Source organism: Bufo bufo, chromosome 5 (assembly GCF_905171765.1).
Source record: "Bufo bufo chromosome 5, aBufBuf1.1, whole genome shotgun sequence".
Classification (NCBI taxonomy): domain Eukaryota; kingdom Metazoa; phylum Chordata; class Amphibia; order Anura; family Bufonidae; genus Bufo; species Bufo bufo.
The window spans coordinates 256,954,827-256,975,397 of record NC_053393.1 but is presented as its reverse complement, the minus strand read 5'-3'; the positions used below and the strand labels follow the sequence as shown (position 1 = coordinate 256,975,397).

Genomic DNA, 20,571 nt, shown 5'->3' with positions numbered 1-20,571 from the left:
TTTAGGGTTATAGGAAAGCTGGGTTAACATAATGTGGAACTTAATACGTTGTAGAATACAAAATGTACCAAGATAAATCCCCCACACCATTCCTAAATAGTGTTATATCGAGACACATTTGCTCTTCAGGGTTATGGGAAAGCTGGGTTACAACCATGTGGAGCTGTAATAGACTGCAGAATACTTAATCTACCAAGATAAATCCCAAATCCCCACTACTAAATAGTGCCACAGTCAGACAGATTTGCCTTTCAGTGTCCTGGAAAAGCTGGGTTGCTTGCTCTACATAAAGGTAACATTAAATGGTCAATGTGTACCCTTCCTGTAGTGTCAGTGACCTGGTACTGTATATTAAAACTAACAGGTTATTTATCAAGTATAGAAAAATGGTGGAATTGTGTTAAAGGAACCTGTCATCAACTTTATGCTGCTCATACTAACGGCAGAATAAAGTGGAGACAGGTGAGTTGATCTCAGCGGTCTGTCATTTATAAGTTAAAAGTAAGTGGTTGCCGAGAACCAACATCACAATCATTGCAGACTGGGCCTGGAAAAGAGTCACGGCCACCTGAGAAGAGTCCTGGTTATTCATAATCTCCTGCTCTCCCTGCCGATGATTGACAGTCTTCTACCCAGTTTTCTCCTTTTCTCTCTAGGAGAGAACTGCCAATCATCAGCAGAGATAGCAGGAGATTATGAATAACCAGGACTCTTCTCAAGTAGATTTGACTCTTTTCAAGGCCTGAGCTGCAATTATTATGGATGCTGGTTCTCAGCAACCACTTACTTTTAGCTCATGAGTGACACAATACCGAAATCAGCATTTCTGTCACTATTTTATGCTGCCCTCAGTGAGGTCAGCATAAAGTAGATGACAGGTTCCCTTTAACTGTGTACTACATAAGGTTATTGTTGAAAACTAAAGCTTATACAAAAAAAAAATAAGCCCCCCATGAAGCCCCGTCAATAGGTAAAAAAAAGTTATAGCTGTCATAATGTACTTTAGTCATTTAATAAAAAGTGTTTATTGTGCAAAAGTACAGTAGTAAAACTTAAAAATGATACAAACTGAGCTGGAGCCAGAAAGCGCCCCCACTGAGTAGTGGTCATGACTGCTTACTGCAGCTCAGCTCCCATTCAATCGTCAAACCCCTATCGATCTGATATTAATGATCTATTCCAGAGGACATGCCATTAATAACTAGAAACTGGCAAGCCCCTTTAACATGTCATTTAGGCCTCATGTACATGACCGTTGTGTGCATCCGCGTCCGTTCCGTCATTTTTCACAGGTCCCATTCATTTCTATGGAGCTGTGAAGAAAAACTGATAGTCCTCAGTTTTTTCTCCACGTCCGTGATTCCAGTCCGTCAAAAAAAATATAACCTGTCCTATTCTTGTCAGTGGAAAACGGAGGACGGACCCATTCAAGTCAATGGGTCAGTCAAAAAAAACGGATGCACAACTGGTATGTCATCCGTGTCCGCGTCCGTTTTTTTCTACAAGACCTTGGTGCAATAAAATTACACTTTTCATTAACCTTTCTTTTTTTTCCCCTGTCAGACAAAAAAAAAAGGAAGACACAAGGAAACACAACTGAAGCAAAATCGGACACGGACCACTGAAGCCAAATCACGGACAGTGAAAAAACACTGTCGTGTGCATGAGGCCTTATACTGCATAGTGAATACCCTAAAACAAAGGCCAAAAACAATGAAAATTATAATTTTTTTAAAAGGAGGTCAGTAAAAAAAAAAAAAGATATTTTTAATACATTATACAGTATGTACTGTGACACATTGAGAGGTTTGGTCTGGGAAAACAGGTATTTTCCTTGCAGCATGTGCTGCTGGGCTGATTTACAGCCAGGTGAGGTCAAATACCGGACCGGATTTTAAGTGCCGGTCCGGGTTTTGGCAGCACTTGGCTGTCCTTAAATAGGCAGCTGGGTTCAGAAGCCATTTCTCTGTGTTGGGATATGGGAGCATTGTGTTTGGATGAAGGCTTGCTACCTGTTTGGAGTGAAAACAGGTTTGTGCTGCTATGGTCAAGGACTCTTTGAGGCAGAATTGCCGCATGGTGTGAATTACCACCAACACCGCAAGGTGACTTTTTGCTTGTTATTGACTGCTTGTTTTGTCACTTGCCTAAAGTGTGAATAAAACACTGAACTGTTTGATCCAAAGAACTTGTTGTTGCCTCTATACTGCGTCCGCTAATCCTGTCTACCAGAGCAAAACCCCACAGTACCCTTAATGGTGCATTAAAAATACAGCTGATCATATAGAAAAATAAAACCTAACATGGCTCCATCACTGGAAAAATGTTATGGCTCACCATGTGATAGTATCAATAAAAATAGGTCATTAATTTTTGATCTGTGGTGGTCTGTCTTCTGGGATCTTCTGGGATCCCCAATGACCGAGAATAAATTAGTGCTGTGGCCGATCGAATATTGTCATTGCACTGCAGCGCTCCTGCCCAGCACATGGCCCCATTAACTTGAAAACTCGAAACAAACAGCTTATGCTGCCATGCTATCAGAGCTCTGTTGTGTCACTGAAAGATCTGGGTTGCATCAGCAATGAGTGTGAACATGATAATGGAGTAAGAACTTACACATCTGATTCAGGTGGTGGTGTCAAAGGTTCGTGGCTGTACCAGTTGGGAGGTGCATATGAGACAGACTGTGTTTTCTTCGCAGGAGGATCAATATGCTTTAGTAGATCTGAAATAATAGACAGGACGATTATTACAACAGTATAAGGGTCCATTCACACGTCCGTAGGTGTTTTGCGGTCCACAAAATGTGGATCCACAAAACATGGACACCGGCAATCTGCATTCCGCATTTCGCAGAACGCACATCGCTGGCACTATAATAAAAAAATCCCTTTTCTTGTCCATAGTTGCGGACAAGGAATTGCGGATCCGGAAGTGCGAATCCGGAAAAAATGCGGATGCGGACAGCACATTTTGTGCTGTGCGCATCTGTCCCTGCCCTATTGAAAATGAATGGGTCCGCACCCGTTCCGCAAAATTGAGTATTGGAGTATAAGTTATATTGCTTATGCTTCTGGCGGATGGTCTATTTCTTTTACTCAAGCAATGGACAGCTAGCTAAAAGTAAAACTGTCCTGTGGCTAATGTACAGCCCTATGGGCGAATAGACTTCATTCATGAGCAGCGTATTACATTCAGTGTCCCATGTCTTCTACAAAAACAACTCTACCACTGATCTGTTCACACACAGGGTAAACAGTTTGCTGCACGCAAATCCACAACGTTGCAAAGTACCAGCAAAGCGGATGAGATTTTAAGAAATCTCATCCACACACTTTGAAAAATAGATGAAATATGGATGCAATACTGATTATGTAATGACATACATAAAAGAATAAAAACTACCTAATATTGAATAGGTCCCCCTTGTGCAGCCAAACAACTCTGACCCACGGAGGCAATGATTCCACATGACCTCCAAAGATGTCCTGTGGAATTTGGCTCCAAGACGTCAACAGCAGATCTTTTCAGTCCTGTAAGTTGAGAGATGGGGCCGCCATGGATTGGACATCCACACAGGTGCTCGATTGGATTGAGACCTGGGGAATGTTGGAGGCCAGGTCAATACCTTGAAAGCTTTGTCCTGTTCCTCAGTCCATTCCTAGAAAATGTTCCAATATTCCTGAAATAATTCACTGCTATTAGAGAACCCGGTTGCCATGAAGGGGCATTCTTGGTCTACACCAATATTTAGGTATTTGATAAGTATCAAGTAAGGTAGGTTCATCACATTTTGAACCTTCCATCAGTTATATGCTGGGATTCCTGGTATATACCTACTACAGAATTCATTCAGTGGGATACTTTGTCCATACACCCCCTCATCCTTTTTAAAAGTCTAACTCATCAGCAGCACATTGAATACTTCCTCCCCACAGGCTACTCTGTTCCCTCTCCCTCAATGCACTTGCAGATCAGGATGTGTCCAACCACTCACCCAGTTTCACACTGCCGACATAGTTCCGGCTCTTCTATGTTCCGACAGAGAAGAGCCTGCCAGAGCTATCTGGATCCGGCATTGCCAGAATGCCCGCTGGTCCCATTGACTATAATGGCGTCCAGACAAATACCGTTGCAAGGTGCTCCTCTTCTTCTCTCCACCTCCTAGCTCAGGCAACATCATCATGCTGCTCTAAATCTCGGGCAGGAGTACATTCCCTTTCTGTGTTGCACTCACACGCTCTGTAATCTAACTGAACTGTGCATGTGCCAGCCATATCAGGTTGAGGACAGCGAGATTTGGAGAGGAAGCATGATGACTTTGCCATGCTAGGAGGTGGAGAGAAGAGGAGGCTGATGGGTGTGACTGAGCTCCTGCACTGATAAGTACAGCTCCTTGGCTTCTTTTCAACCTAATTAGCACATTTCTAAAACACATTTTCTGGGGGATTTTGAATTAAAGGTATATTTACAAATGGCTATGGCATAGCTACAGTGCCAGGTATGAGTTGTAGATTTCAGAAACACTGATATTTACAAAAACACCAGTAACTTAATATGTGTGTCCGCAAATAATGATTCACCAAATATATAAACACACACATATATTGTAAATTCAATCTTTATTATTTAAAAATATATCTAAATACACAATTGTGGACAGATTACATTCATGGCAGGGATTACAAGACAATACTGCGACAAGACGAAAGGCTTCCCCCTTACATCACTCCTGCTGGCGACAGTACAAGATTTGCCGGATCTATGCACAATATCAATAATACTGTTGTACCGTCACTAATAACCGGTGAATTCCGGATTAACGTTAGTTAACTGTGCTGGTCAAAGTCAATTGATTATCACCCTTTTATATTGTCAGAGCTGAATTTATAATCCATTACCTGGAGTTACCTAGGCAAACATCCATGCATTTTATCATACGACAGCTCAATACATAATGACACTACATGGCCTCTGTATTCTAATATCAACAGTGAATTCTCATGATCCAATCACAAGTATCAGAAAGATGTAATAAATATACAATATATATATATATATGTGCTGTATAGAGCACAAAACAGAACGTAAAAAACCCCTTCTTGTCGTATATATTGCTATGAAGGTAAACCTCTATTAAAGTCTCCCAAAAGAGGATGCTTAGATATCCAGAATCTTAGTATAACATCCATACATACTTAGGCCTATTGCACACGATCGTATGGCTTTTTCAGTATTTTGCGGTCCGCTAAAAACAGATCCACAAAAAATACGGATGACAATTGTGTGCATTCCGTTTTTTGCGCAACGGAACATCTGGTCCTGATAGAACAGTACTATCCTTGTCTGTTATGTGGACAATAATAGGACATGTTCTATCTTTGAATGGAACAGAAAAATGGAAATATGGAAACGGAATGCATACGGAGTACATTCCGTTTTTTTTTTGCAGACCCATTGAAATGAATGGTTCCGTATGCGGAACGTAAACGGGAAAAAAAAAACGTTTGTGTGCAAGAGGCCTAAATGGCAGAAAGGGGCACATAAGCCATGGTTTAAAAGAAGTGTGACACTAACATAGCACAGAATAGTATATACCAGGAGTGAGGGGAGGGCTCTAACCCCGACGCGCGTTTCGCCTTTGCTTCCTCTTGGGGGTGCATGGTAACTAACGTTAATCCGGAATTCACCGGTTATTAGTGACGGTACAACAGTATTATTGATATTGTGCATAGATCGGGCAAATCTTGTACTGTCGCCAGCAGGAGTGATGTAAGGGGGAAGCCTTTCGTCTTGTCGCAGTATTGTCTTGTAATCCCTGCCATGAATGTAATCTGTCCACAATTGTGTATTTAGATATATTTTTAAATAATAAAGATTGAATTTACAATATATGTGTGTGTTTATATATTTGGTGAATCATTGTTGTAGATTTCAGCTATAATGTATCCAAGAAACGACTTACAAAAAAAATGTCCTTTTTTTGCATTAGAAAACAGGCAGATAAGGTTTTCTAAGTTCCCCCATTGTGTGCGAAACGTCTTATTGCGGTGTATAATTCGGATAGGTAACAGCCCCTTCCTGCTATTCGTGTCATACACTGCTTGTAACATTATTATTTACCTGGTCGACCTCCTTGTTTGGCCAGTTTCACATACTCGGAGTCCGATTCTTGAATCCATTTTTTTCGGCCTTCACTTTTTAGCTCATTATGAGGTTCTGCAAGGTCACTTAGTCCTGGAATTTGTGAGGTGGGGGGAGCATCAACTTTGCTTGTGTTCTCGGTTTGTTTCGAAGGTGCATGGTAAAACCAATCTGTAATCCAGGATGTTATGACACGTTACTTACATAATTGTGTAAAGAAACAAACAACCACATGTCAGAAGAGATACATGTAATAACCCTGGATATAGAACAGGATAAGTGAGGGTTTCCCCAGTGTATAAATAAAACTCTCCCCCCAAAAATTGTAATGTATTTACACTGTAGAATCCCTTCCTGATTACAAACTGTATGTGATGATTCAGGTCACATGATGGTCAGCCACATCAAGCCCCATGGAGGAACAATTGGGGCTGTGGTCATGTGCAGGGGCGTAGCTATAGGGGGTGCAGAGGTAGCAGTCGCTACCGGGCCCAGGAGCCTGAGGGGGCCCAAAGACCCTTGTGCTGCATAAGAAGACACACAATGCACTGAGGGAAGGGGGGCCCAAGCCTAACTCTTGCACCAGGGCCCATGAGCCTTTAGCTACGCCCCTGGTCATGTGGACATCTGCACCAGAGGTATATTCCGTTTTTTGATTTGACATACTAAGGCTCCATTCACACGTCTGTGGTGTGTTGCGGATCCGCAACACACCCGCCCGGCACCCCTATAGAAATGCCTATTCTTGTCCGCAAGCTGCGGACAAGAATAGGGCATGTTCTATGTTTTGCGGAGCTGCGGACCGAAGATCGGGGCCGCGCTCCATAAATGCGGATGCGGACAGCACACTGTGAGCTGTCCGCATCCATTCTGTCCCCATAGAAAATGAATGGGTCCACACAATTGCGGAACGGATGCGGACATGTGAATGGAGCCTAGGGGTACTTTCACACTAGCGTTTTTGTTTTCCGGTATTGAGTTCCGTCACAGGGGCTCAATATTGGAAAAAAAACTGTTTTATCCTAATGCTTTCTGAATGGAGAGCAATCCGTTCAGGATGCATCAGTTCAGTCCCTCTTACGTTTTTTGGACGGAGAAAATACTGCAGCATGCTACAGTTTTCTCTCCGGCCAAAAGTCCTGAACACTTGCTGGAATGCCGGATCCGGCATTAAGTGTTCTGGCAAAACGCACGCGCAGACCTTTAAAAATGCAAAACAAAATTAATACCGGATCCGTTTTTCCAGATGACAGGAGAGACGGATCCGGAATTTCAATGCATTTGTCAGACAGATCTGCATCCGGATCAGTCTGACAAATGCCATCAGTTTGCGTCCGGATTGCCGGATCCGGCAGGCAGTTCCCGCGCCTGCCGGAATCCTCTGCCAAGTGTGAACGTACCCCAAGGCTGAGTTCACATCTGCGTCCGTGGCTCCATATTGTGTGCGGCACTCTTTCTTCACGTAAAATAGGAAACATAATGGCGTCTCTCGGGACGCCACAAAAAGTCGATGTGGTCTGTTATGTAATGGATCCGGCACTTCATCATGACAGTGTATGTGTACCCTAAATAAGCCTCCTAAATTCTATTTTACAATTTGGAGAAACTCTTTAACCCCTTGATGACCTTTGCCGTACATGTACTGCGCAGTCACCATGTGACAGCGGCATCTTAAGAACAGGCCCATGGGGGAGTTGTACCATCCCCCTGCAGCTCTGAACGCTTCCTCATTATAAGGCCTCTTTCACACGAACGATAGATTGTGTCAGGATGCGTTCAGTGAAACTCGCCCCATTTCACAAGCAAGTTCAGTCAGTTTTGTCTGCAATTGCATTCAGCGTTTCAGTTTTTTCCGAGTGGGTGCAATCAGGTTTGATGTGTTTTTTACACGCGTGAAAAAAAACTGAAGACTTACAAACAACATCTCCAAGCAACCTTCAGTGAAAAACACATTGCACCCGGATGCCATACGTTTTTCACTGAAGCCCCGTTCACTTCTATGGGGCCAGGGCTGCGTGACAAACACAGAATATAGAACATGCTATGCAGAACTGATGGGTAAAAAACTAGTGTGAAAGGGACCTAAAAGCCAGTGAGGGGGCTGCAAGTGGGCTCAGATGGAGACAACTGGTACAGGACAGCACCAATGATTTCCATATTGACAGAGGAGGGACGTTGTTCCCCTGTAAGTGCTGCCATTGGCTGGTATGCAGCGCAAGAGGGACATATAACATGGTGACAGCCTCTCTGCACTCCTCATTTCAGTTGACAGAGTGCAGAGAGGTTCTGTGCCCCTCTGTGCCATGGCCTGCTGGGACATGTGGTGCACCTGTACTCCACTGTGATCTACTGTGTTAGCGTTCATTCACATGTCTGCAAGTGTTTTGCGGTGCATAAATTGCGAAGCCGCAAAACACGGACACCCGCCATGTGCATTTTGCATTCTATGATAGAAATGCCTATTCTTGTCCGTGGCTGCGTACAAGAATAGGAGATGCATTATCTTTATTGCAGGGCCGCGGAACATAACTATACGGATGCAGACAGTACACGGTGTGCTGTCTGCATCTTTTGTGGCCCAATTGAAATGAATGGGTCCGGAACTGTTCCACAAAATTCTGGACCCATTCATACGGACATGTGAATGGAACCTTACTGTGCTAGACTATCCCTGAAACAGTTGTAGTGTTTAATAATCTAACTGTACATTTGCAGCAGTTCCAGTATCCTCTAAATCCCAATCTCTGTCCCTACTCCTCTCTCTCCTGAGCACTTTTGGCAGATGCTAATATCTCCATGAACGTATTTTTGGGACAGTTTTTTGTCTTTTTTCTTTTTCCCAGCCCTGCACCAATTTTTCTGTGACTGTCAAATGCTGATCAGTGCGTACGTCACTGATCAGCATCTGTGCTCAGTTTTTTCTATCTATCGTATCTATGTGTTCTGGACAGTGGGTGTGGACCCACTGTGCCAACTAACCAGTTTGGCTTTGGGCTAAATCTAAGGGCGTTGTCCTGGCAGTTCCCAGGTATTCACCCTTTAACCCCAGTACAGGGATCTGGACTTCGCCGCAAGGAACCAACTAGGCCACTACTGGAGTAATCCTAGTTGGCTGCTGACCCACTGGGGTCAGAGTCACCAGTGCGAAGCACCAAGAACACAGGCAAAAGCGCAGTCTGAATACAGTCCAATAGTCAGAACAGGCTGAGTACTTGTGTAATACAAGTCACAGTTCGAAGGCCAGAGCAAGAAGCAAGGAGCGGAATCGGAAGCCAAAAAGGTTCAGTACACAGATATCCAGACAAGATTGGTTACTAGCAAGGAACAACCTCAAAGCTCAGGCAAAGAGGTGGAATCACAGCCCAGCTAAATAGGGAGAGTGATCAGCAACTTAACCAGCACCTGGACAGGAGCAGAGCATTAAAACTCTTGAAGTACTGAAAGTTCACAGAACTCTAATCCCAGTTTACACAGGGAGAGCAGAGCAACATCCGCACCTTCCCGGGACAGCAAGACCGCGGCGAGCACACAGCGTGACACTATCTATAGCCGTCTAAATCTCTACACGTACATTTTTCAGGTAGTGCTGGTTCAGATTTTTTACTGTAGCAAAATGTTATACTACAGGTCTTTCAATGCATTACGCGCACACAAAACATCTGCTTGTGTGCATCCTGCAACCACCGAGCGCTGACAGATTCTGTCCAGGCATTTTATTACTGTAGGAAAGACTACTTCTTTTTTGTTACTAAATTTTTATCTTAATTTTTTTCTCTCTTTCTTCTAAATTTTACATCAAACTTATTACAGCCTCTTCACATGTAAAATCACGACATACACACCCCTATGAATAAATAAAAATTAATACACACTTTGCACATGTTGAATCACACATGGTACACACCCGTGTTTAAAAAATAAAAATGTCTCACTCATCTCAAGCATGGTATACACCATCATTGCCTCTGATACAGATACGGCCAGAAAGGGAGAAGAGGATCCCATATTCCTTTTGTCCTCTTCCTCCTCCTCCTCCTCATGATCCAGCGATGAAAGACCCTCAACAAGGTGTCCCACTCCCCCGAAGTGATCCCGTATGGACCCCACTTACTGAGGATTATTACAGAAATTGAATTTTAATGGCCAAGTGTTTCTAAATTCTGAACTGACTGTGCCACATGACTAACCTCCTCTAAGGGAGTTGTCTAAGTGAACCCCTCATTCTTCACAGTACCCCTGAGGGTGGGAATAGACTTTCCTGAGAAAAACACCAGGTCGCTACTCTTGAGAAAGATTGGCACATGAGGCAGCTGGTCAAGGCGGAACAGGGGTTACCAGTGCACAGAAGAGTCGAGGCAGACATCAAACAGGTAGCGTAGTCCAGAAACACAAGCAGAGATAACAGCAACTTTTGCAGGATGGCTAGGATTGGTCAGCATGGTCACATGTGCTAAACCTATAATTCACAGGAAGTGACGCGCGTTGGCCCTAAAGGAAGTGCTACAGGGAACCAACTGAATATATGAAGTGCCCAGGGCTGGAAGGAAACCGTGGAGCAGATTCACTGCTGAACATGGAGCCCGGGACTGCGGGGGTAAGCAGGCGGTCACTTCTTGGTGGCTCTTTCACATCATAGCCCCTTCAATTGTCATACTGTGCAAATCACCAAATTAGGCCTCAAACGTGCATGGTGTACTTTAAATTCGGAGGTCTGTCATACGTCCAGACAACAGTTTAGGGTTGTCCGGAAACACATTATAATAACACAAATAGTGCACAACATATTGGGCACTGAAATGGCATTTCTGTGGAAAAATTGCAATTTTCATTTTTCACCATCCACAGCACATTTATTTCTGGAAAACACATGTGCGGTCAAAATACTCACTGCTTAAAAAATACCTTGAGGTTTGTAGTTTGCAAAATGGGTTCACTTCTTGGGGGTTACCACTGTAGGTGTACCTCAGGTTTTCTTCAAATGAAAACATTTTCAGCAAAATCTGCCCCCAAAAGCCATATGGCAGTTTACAACAACCACATTATGGTTGTATTGCTGTATTCAGCCCCTAGTTAAAGTAAAAAACTGGGACTAAAGCAACATTTTATTGAAAAAAAAATATATAGTTATTTTTCACTTTCACAGCCAGGTGTTTCTAAATTCTATGAAACACCTGTTCAAATTACTTACTACACCCCTTGAAAAATTACTTGGGAAGCATGGGGTATCGTTTCCAAAATGGGGTCACCTATTGGAGGTTTCCACTCTAGGGACACCTCAGGGTCTCTTCAAATGCCACAAGGCGCCTGAAAACCATTACAACGAAATCTGTCCTCCAAAAGCCAAATAGCACTCTTTCCATTCTGAGCCCTGAGGTGTGCCCATACAGCAGTTTACAAACACATAATGGAGGTTGCTGTATTCTGGAGAAAATTAACTAATTTTTCATTTGCATAGAAAAGTGTTTCTAAATTCTAACACCTGTTGGGTCAAAGTGCTCCCTATACCCCTTGAAAATTTCCTTGGGGTGTAGTTTCCAAAATGGGGTCACTTCTCGGGGGTTTCCACTGTAGCGGTAGCTCAGGGTCTTTTCAAATGTTACAATGCGCCTGAAAACCTTTTCAGCAAAATCTGCCCTCAAAAAGCCATGAGGTTTTTTGCAGTTAATTCTTGCTGCTACAGGAAAATGGATTAAAATGGAAATTCTTTAAAAAAATGAAATTTTTATATTTCACCTTCATTTTTCTTTAATTCTTCTGGAACACCTGAATGGTTACCAAAGTTTGTAAAGTCAGCTTTGTATAATTTGAAGTTCCTAAAAAAGGGGTAATTTATCGGTGGTTTCCATTATGTAAGCCCCTCAAAGTCACTTCAGAACTGGTCCTTAATTTTTTTTGAAAATTTTAAAAATTTATTCAAAAATTCTAAGCCTAAAAAATAAAATGACATTTACAAAATAATGCCAACATAAAGCAGACAAAAAAAAGATTAATAAAAAAGGCAAAATATAATTGACACAAATTTACCACTAATATACTTCATGTTAGTGGTAAATTTGTGTCAATTATGTTTTGCCTTTTTTATTTAACATCATGTGTCACGGAAGAACAATCTCAATGTAAAAGCATTCTAAAGATATTACTACATAAAATGACGTATGTCAAACTTGCAAACTTAGCCTGGGTGCTGAAGGTGAAAACTTACTGGATCCTGAAGGGGTTAAAGCAGATCTGTCATCACTATGCCACCCTAAGGAGGTTTAGCTAATTGAAGTGATCAAAGATCAAACTGGACAGACTGCATAATTATGAGTCCAGCTGGATATTCATTAGGGGAACGCTCCCTTGCCTCTCCCAGCGGTGATTGATGGCTGGCTGCTGTGTGTCTGCCGGACAGATCCTCTACAAGCTACAGTATAGAATTATATCTAAGGGTACTTTAACACTTGCGGCAGAGGATTCCAGCAGGCAGTATGCAAACTGATGGCATTTGTCAGACGGATCCGGATCCTGATCAGTCTGAAAAATGCATTGAAATGCCGGCTCAGTCTCTCCGGTGTCATCCGGAAAAACGGATTCGGCATTTATTTTTTTTCACATTTTTTGCGGTCTGAGCATAAGCAGACCGCAAAAAATGATCCGTTTTGCATGTCAATGGGAAAAAATGACGGATCCGGCAAGTGTTCTGGGATTTTGGATGGAGATGAAACCGCAGCATGCTGCGGTATTCTCTCCATCCTGAAAAGACAAAAATGCTATGGAATATATAATGCTATATTTATCTGTAAGTTAAGTCCCTCATTACTGGTTAGGGTACTTTCACACTAGCGTCGATGGATTCCAGCAGGCAGTTCCGTTGTAGGAATCTGTATGCAAACAGATACCATTTGTAGACGGATCCGGATTCGTCTCACAAATGCATTGCAATACCGGATCCGTCTCTCCGGTTGTGATCCGGAAAAACGGATCCGGTATTTATCTTTTTCACATTTTTAAAGGTCTGCGCATGCGCAGACCGCAAAACCGGATCAGTTTTTCCGGAACATTTCGGGCCAGATCCGGCATTAATGCATTTGCCAGAATCCAGTATTCTGGCAAGTGTTTCGGAATTTTGGACGGAGAAAATACTGCAGCATGCTGCGGTATTTTCTCCGTCCAAAAACCGTACAGTGACTGAACTGATGCATCCTGAACGGATTGCTCTCCATTCAGAATGCATTAGGATAAAACTGATCAGTTCTTTTCCGGTATTGAACCCCTAGGACGGAACTCAATACCGGAAAAGAAAAATGCTAGTGTGAAAGTACCCTTAATGCTCAGCAATAGCTACCTGTCTCCATTACATGTATTCCCTGAGCAGAGTGTCTCTTGAGAACCTCCTCATCTGTTTACAAAAAAAATCCGGGAAACTGATCAGGCAAATTCTCTGCTGCATGTTGGAGATAATAGTTTTAAAGGGTTTTCACACTGTCTCAAAAAAATAAAGAACTGATACTCATCTCACCAGTCCCCTCTGCTCCCATTCCAACACTGCCCGTATCCGAGCTGGTCACCGCTGAGACAGAGCAGGACCAGGAAGTAGAGACCAGAAGGGACCTGGGCAGCATTGGAACGGGAGGGTAAGGGATTGGTGGGATGAGTATTGTTTTTTAATTAGCATATTTTTCCCTCTATAAGATGTACTTCCCCATAAGACGCACCTTAGAGGAGGAAAATAAGAAAAACATTTTTTTTCATCAGACCTCAGAAATTACCCTCAATGTTATAAGTCCCCCAATCAGACCTCAGATCAGACCTCCATAAATCAGACCTGAGATTAGACCTCCATGTGAATGACCTCCATGCCCAGATCAGATAAAAAAAACTAATAAATATCAACTTGCCTCTCCTGCTCTGGATGCCGCCGCCACTTCTCACATCTAGCACTCTTCTTCTTCTCCCTGCCATGCGCTGCGCTGTGACCCGAAGTGCACAGTGTGAGGTCACAGCGCGCCAAATGTCCTCACACTGTGCACAGGTCACAGCACGGCAAGCAGCGGAGGAAGACAAGGAAGCCTTCATATTTTGTACGGGAAAGAAACCTGTCAATCATTGTCTGTAGCTAAGGGCGGGCGCAGCTTGCAGAATCGGACGGACACATGCTGTGGGCGCAGGCAGGTCAGTACTACATTGTGTTACAGCAATTTAATGAATATATTTTGCATTTCTGTAACCTACCGCAGGTAGTATATTTGCTGGGCGGGCCAGAGGAGTCTTTATTTAACTGTCTCATTGTGTTCTTTTCCTGTGGAAATAATAATGATATATAATATACAGATTAGGATAGCACTAGCACTGACCCGCTATGACCACACAGTCACTTCCCACTGCAGTGAATCATTACGTTTCTTATGTCATATAGAGATGAGTGTGTGCTTTAGGCCTCATTCACACGACCATGTCCATTTTTGCGGTCTTCAAAGCCTTTTTTTTGCGGACCTATTGGTCTATAGTCTGCATTTTGCAGACATATTCTATATTTTTGTGGAAAGCACATAAGGATGCGGAATGTGCACAGATGATCCTATACTTGTCTGCAAAATGAGGACCACTGACCTATGGAAGTCAATGGGTCTGCAAAAAATTTGGATATAACATACAGTATCTGTATTTTGCAGATCCACAGTTTGTGGACCGCAAAATACATATGGTTGTGTGCATGAGACCTTACTTTGGAGATCTCTGAGAGGAGCATCCACAATGCTCAGAACAGCCCTGGATTCTATAGTTTGTCCGGTCACGCAATGGATGGTCTACAACACGTGAAGTACACTTGAGGTTCTGTTCACATCACATCTGAGCCTTCCATGATATTTGCACCTCCAATGAAAAGCTCAGGTATATGCCAGTGTATAGGAATACCGTGGCCTACCCATATGCTCCCACGTTAAAAAAGATGTACCGCGTGGCATACTCCTCCACACAGAATAACATAGTAGTAAATAAAATGGTACGCAGACGTACACCTGCCCGATGGAAGGCCTCTGTCAGATGAATGGAGTCTTATTGTTTGATGTATACATGGAGAGCCTTCTGGTGTACATGGCAATTGTAAGACTCCAACAAAACATGAACAGAGCCTTAAGGCCACCTGCACACGTTGCAGAATATGTGTGGCTTTAAGGGTCCATTCACACATCCGTGTGTGTTTTGCGGATCCACAAAACACGGACATCGGCGATGTACGTTCCGCATTTTGCAGACCGCACATTGCCGGCACTTAATAGAAAATGCCTAATCTTGTCCGCAATTGCGGACAAGAATAGGACATGTTCTATATTTTTCGGGATCGGAATTGCGGACCCGGAAGTGCGGATCCGCAACTCCGGATCCGGGCAGCACATCGTGTTGCCCCATAGAAATGAATGGGTCCGCAATTCCATTACGCAAAATGCGGAACGAAATTGCGGACGTGTGAATGGACCCTAAAGGCGCAGATTCCGGTGTGGGAAAAACGCAGCATAGGACAGTACCAGCAAGGTGTAGGAGATCACACAAATCTTATGTACACTTTGCTGATTTTTTTTCTGTGCGGAAATTGACCTGAAGTGCGGATTTCCAAATCAGCAGCAAGCCAGTTATGTTTATGGTTTTAGTTGCGGATTTCACCCTTTTCAACGAAGGGTGAGATCTGCGGCAAAACCACATCAAATCTGACACACCAAAATCTGCAATTAAAAATTGTGGCCTTTGGTCTGGATGTGTCGCGGAAATTCATGTGGATCATGTCAGTTTAGGAGCTTAGAGTGAAATATTTCCATGTCAGCAGAGGTCAGTTAGCTATAAACAGTGATAAAGCATTGGGGAGCCTGAGCTGGTAAACAGCGTATCCTGAGGAGTCCCCCGAGTCTTCCCCAGGCACCGCTGTTGTTTTCTGTGCTATTCGCTGAGCACAACAACACATCTTCCCAAACTACATTTCCACACCCTATGGTAGTAATAATGGGGAAGATTTATCAAACTGGTGTAAAGGAAAACCGGCTTAGTTGCCCAGAGCAACCAATCAGGTGTCACCTTTCATTTTTCAGCGCTCCTCTGGAAAATGAAAGTTGAAATCCGATAGGTTGCTCTGGGCAACCAAGTCAGTTTTCCTTTCTACCAGTTTGATAAATCTCCCCCAATGTGCGTTAATAAGGGGGGGGTCTCATCCTGATCTGATCCAGAGCTCTGGTGAAAGTGATTTTGGGATGCCAGCCTGTAACGAATGACCTAGAATGCTGAACATTTACCAGCTGAGAATTCTGCAAAGCAACCATGTCTTTCACCTTGGGAGTTCCGGAAACCTTGTAGCTCTGCTGTGCGAGGTACAGAAATAGCGGAGTGCCGGCCGATGAAACAACAGACTTCTCCATCTTTGCCTCTGGTTTTGGATAAGTTTACTTGGATGTTGGACCTGAACCATTTCCAATGCTTTGTGTAGACACACGGGCACATTTACGCCGGTCTTTGTTTCCCCTTGCACTGCTGGAGGATTAGGCTACTTTCACACTAGCGTTTTTGTTGGATCCGGCAGGGCTCAGCAAAAACGCTTCCGGTACTGATAATACAACAGTCTGCATCCTTTATGAACGGATCCGGTTGTATTATCTTTAACATTGCCAAATCGGATCCGTCATGAACTTCATTGAAAGTCAATGGAGGACGGATCCGTTTTCTATTGTGTCAGAGAAAACGGATCCGTCCCCATTGACGGATCCATCCTAGGACGGAAAGAAACCACAGCATGGCTGCAGTTTGCTCTCCGGTATGAGAACGGAATGAATTTTGGAGCGTTACGTTCAGTTACGTTTTGTCCCCGTTGACAATGAATGGGGACAAAACTGAAGAGTTTTTTTCTGGTATTGAAACACTATGACGGATCTCAATACCGGAAAATATTAACGCTAGTGTGAAAGTAGCCTCTGTCACTCCCCCACTCTGTTCAAATTTCGAAAATGTTACCACACCAACCTGTCAAAAAAGGGGGCTTGCCACTATTTTTACATCAAAAATAGTTGATTAGTAACCCCCATAGACGTGTACGGAAAGATAGAATATTCTTTGCTGTAGCAGTAATGTAAGGCCATTTTGTTTTATTTATAATATTTTATCCCATAAATCCATATGATGAAGGGAAGGAATGGATAATTTAAAGAAATTTCCATAATTCAGAGACCTTTAATATAACTTCCTATTCTTGTCCGCAAAGCGCGGACAAGAATAGGACATGTTATATTTTTTTGCGGGGCGGAACAGAGCAACGGATGCGGACAGCACATGGAGTGCTGTCCGCATCTTTTGCGGCCACATTGAAGTGAATGGGTCCGCATCCGAGCCGCCAAAACTGCGGCTCGGATGCGGACCAAAACAACGGCTGTGTGCATGAGGCCTAAGGCCTTATTGGGGAGGAGTTATCAAAACTGGTGCATGGGAAAACTAGCTTAGTTGCCTATAGCAACTCCATCTTATATATTATTTTAGATTCCATCTTATATTTTTAGAGCTCCTTTGGAAAATGAAAGGAGGAATGTGATTGGTTGCTATGGGCAACCAAGCCATATTTACCTTGCACTAGTTTTGATAGATCTCCCCCATTGTTTTAGCCATATTTACTAATCATAGTGCGCCTGTTTTGGAGTCTTTTTAAACTTACTAGGGTACGACCACGCGGCGTGGTTGTAATCCGGTCGTGCCAACTGTGGCCAAGATCTGCACGATAAATTAGAGCACAGCTGCCTGAGATTTAACTTATGAAGACCACACTGAATAGGCGGTCCGAAGTTTTAATGGCCATGCAGTATTGAAGGTGCCGCATAGCCATTGTGAATTCAGACCTCCTATACCAGTGGTGGTGAGCCTATGACACGCGTGCCAGAGGGGACACTCAGAGCCCTCTCTGTGGGCACACGGCTTTGTGTGGGCCGTGCGTAGGGTTGCCACCTGTGCACTATTGCGGAACGCTCATTAGTACAGCCTTTGCTTCTGCTTATGTTGAGTTGTGTATGTATGTCCGCTAAAGGAATCTGCACCGTCGCATTTAGGGCTGTTTCACACGAGCGGATGCCGTGCGTGGCATCCGCTCCGTGAAAGAGTGCCAAGACCCGATGCAGACTGCAGAGGCACGGAGCATGAACATGACTGATAATGCTCCGTGCCTCTCTGTGATCTCTTTACTACGAAATCACAGTGACAACTTTATCTCACTGATTTCATAGTAAAGAGATCACAGAGAGGCACGGAGCATTATCAGTCATGTTCATGCTCCGTGCCTCTGCAGTCTGCATCGGGTCTTGGCACTCTTTCACGGAGCGGATGCCACGCACGGCATCCGCTCGTGTGAAACAGCCCTTACAATCATGAAATTTGGCACACAGGTACCGGTACATCAGGTGTCCGGGAAGGTTTTAGACAGAGTCTTAGCTCTCTAGCACGTGCTGTTCCTGAGATATTCCCAAAAAATGCATTAGACAATAGAAGCCTGCCTGGTCACATGACCCATATCAGCCAATAGAAGCTTGCAGACCCTTAGTCTCCACATACACACAGTTTTACACAAGGTTTCCATAACAACCCAGCCATTTTTCTTCACTGCTGTAGGTCAGCTTTAAAGGATCAGGGTGCTGTGGATGACACTGTTAAGAAAGCGGAGTGCTGTGGAGGTCACAGTTAAGGGGTCAGGTAGGGTGGCCATTCAGGCCACCCTTTAAAAGACAGACTTAAAAACCCCGCCCCTAGGTCCCGCTAAGCCATGTTCCCTACATGGTTAAGCTTCTGTGGAGGTCACTGTTAAAGGGGCGAGCTGCTGTGGAGGTCAATGTTAAGGGGGTGGAATGCTGTGGAGGTCACTGTTAAGGGGGCGGGCAGTGTGGAGGTCACTGTTAAGGGGGCGGGCAGTGTGGAGGTCACTGTTAAGGGAGCAGGCAGTGTGGAGGTCTCTGTTAAGGGGGCAGGGAACAGTGGAGGTCTCTGTTAAGGGGGCAGGGAACAGTGGAGGTCACAGTTAGGCCTCATGCACACGACCGTTGTTGTGTTCCGTTCCGCAAAATGGGGTTCCGTTGTTCCGTGATCCGTTTCAGTTTGTCTTCCTTTATTTTTGGAGGATCACCAGACATGAAGGAAAGTAAAAATAAAATCTAAGACAGGTTTGCCATGCAAATGATAGGAAAAAAAACGGACGCGGACGACAATCTTGTGTGCCTCCGTGTTTTTTAGCGGTCCCATTGACTTGAATGGGTCCGCGAAAATAATGAGACAGGTTATATTTTTTTGACAGACTGGAACCACGGACGACAAACGGTGCATTAGCCGAGTTTTCAACGGACCCATTGAAAGTAGGGGTGCACCGAAATGAAAATTCTGGTCCGAAACCGAAAATTCAGGATGCCCTTGACCGAAAACCGAAATCGAAACTGCCTTTTTGCCCAAATACTTTTAAAATACTTTTTTTTAATGATTTTATTAATAATTCTTTTTCATGAATGAAATTCATCTGTGGGTGGCGCTGTTATGGAGGGGGGGATATGTGCACTGTTATGGGCATAACAGTGCACAGATCCCTTTCCCCATAACAGTGCACAGATCCCTTTCCCCATAACAGTGCACAGATCCCCCCTCCCCAAAGCAGTGCCATAGACCGATCCCCCTACCCATATCAGCCCCGGCCCTGCTGCTCACAGCAGACTAATCACTCACTGCATCTTTATTTTACCTTACAATCGTGACGCTCCAGTAACAACTCTGCAGGCAGAGCGGAGGGCGGCGTAACGTCACTTACTCACGTGACGCACCTGCTCCGCCCACTTTATGAATGAAGGTGGCGGAGCAGGCGCGTCACGTGAGTAAGTGACGTTACGCCGCCCTCCGCTCTGCCTGCAGAGTTGTTACTGGAGCGTCACGATTGTAAGGTAAAATAAAGATGCAGCGACTTAAAGTAAACCGCCCGCCCGGCGCGGGTGACAAATCCCACAAATCCCAAACCCCATATTTTCTGCCGATATGTACCAATATCGGCCGAAATGGATTAGGCCCATTTTCGGCCGATATTTTCGGCCGCCGGAATTTCGGTGCACCCCTAATTGAAAGTCAATGGGTCCGCAGAAAATCACGAAAAACGGCACAACGGACACGGAATAAAACAACGGTCATGTGCATGAGGCCTTAAGGGGACAATCCATTATGAAGGTCAGTGTTAAGGGACGGGATGTTGTAGAGGTCACATTTTAAGGGAACAGAGCTCTGTGGAGGTCACTGTTAAGGGGGCGGGTTATTGTGGAAATCACTATTAACGAGACGGGGTACTGTGGCGATCACTAAAAAAGGGGCGGCCGCTGTGGAGGTCATTGTTAAAGGGGAGGGCCGCTGTGGAGGTCACTGTTAAAGGGTCGGGGTGCAGTAGATGTCACTGTTATA

General features: G+C 44.1%; 1 protein-coding gene across 1 annotated transcript in view; it reads right to left on the bottom strand.

The window, feature by feature from the left end:
- C5H7orf57 (chromosome 5 C7orf57 homolog) overlaps positions 1-20,571 on the bottom strand; it is a 66,257-nt gene that overhangs the window by 23,982 nt on the left and 21,704 nt on the right. The window contains exons 2-4 of the mRNA XM_040433040.1: positions 14,362-14,428; positions 6,127-6,318; positions 2,620-2,728 (exon numbers count right to left, since the gene is read on the bottom strand). Of these exons, the coding sequence (XP_040288974.1) occupies positions 2,620-2,728; positions 6,127-6,318; positions 14,362-14,428 (368 nt within the window). The remainder of the gene's footprint in view (positions 1-2,619; positions 2,729-6,126; positions 6,319-14,361; positions 14,429-20,571) is intronic.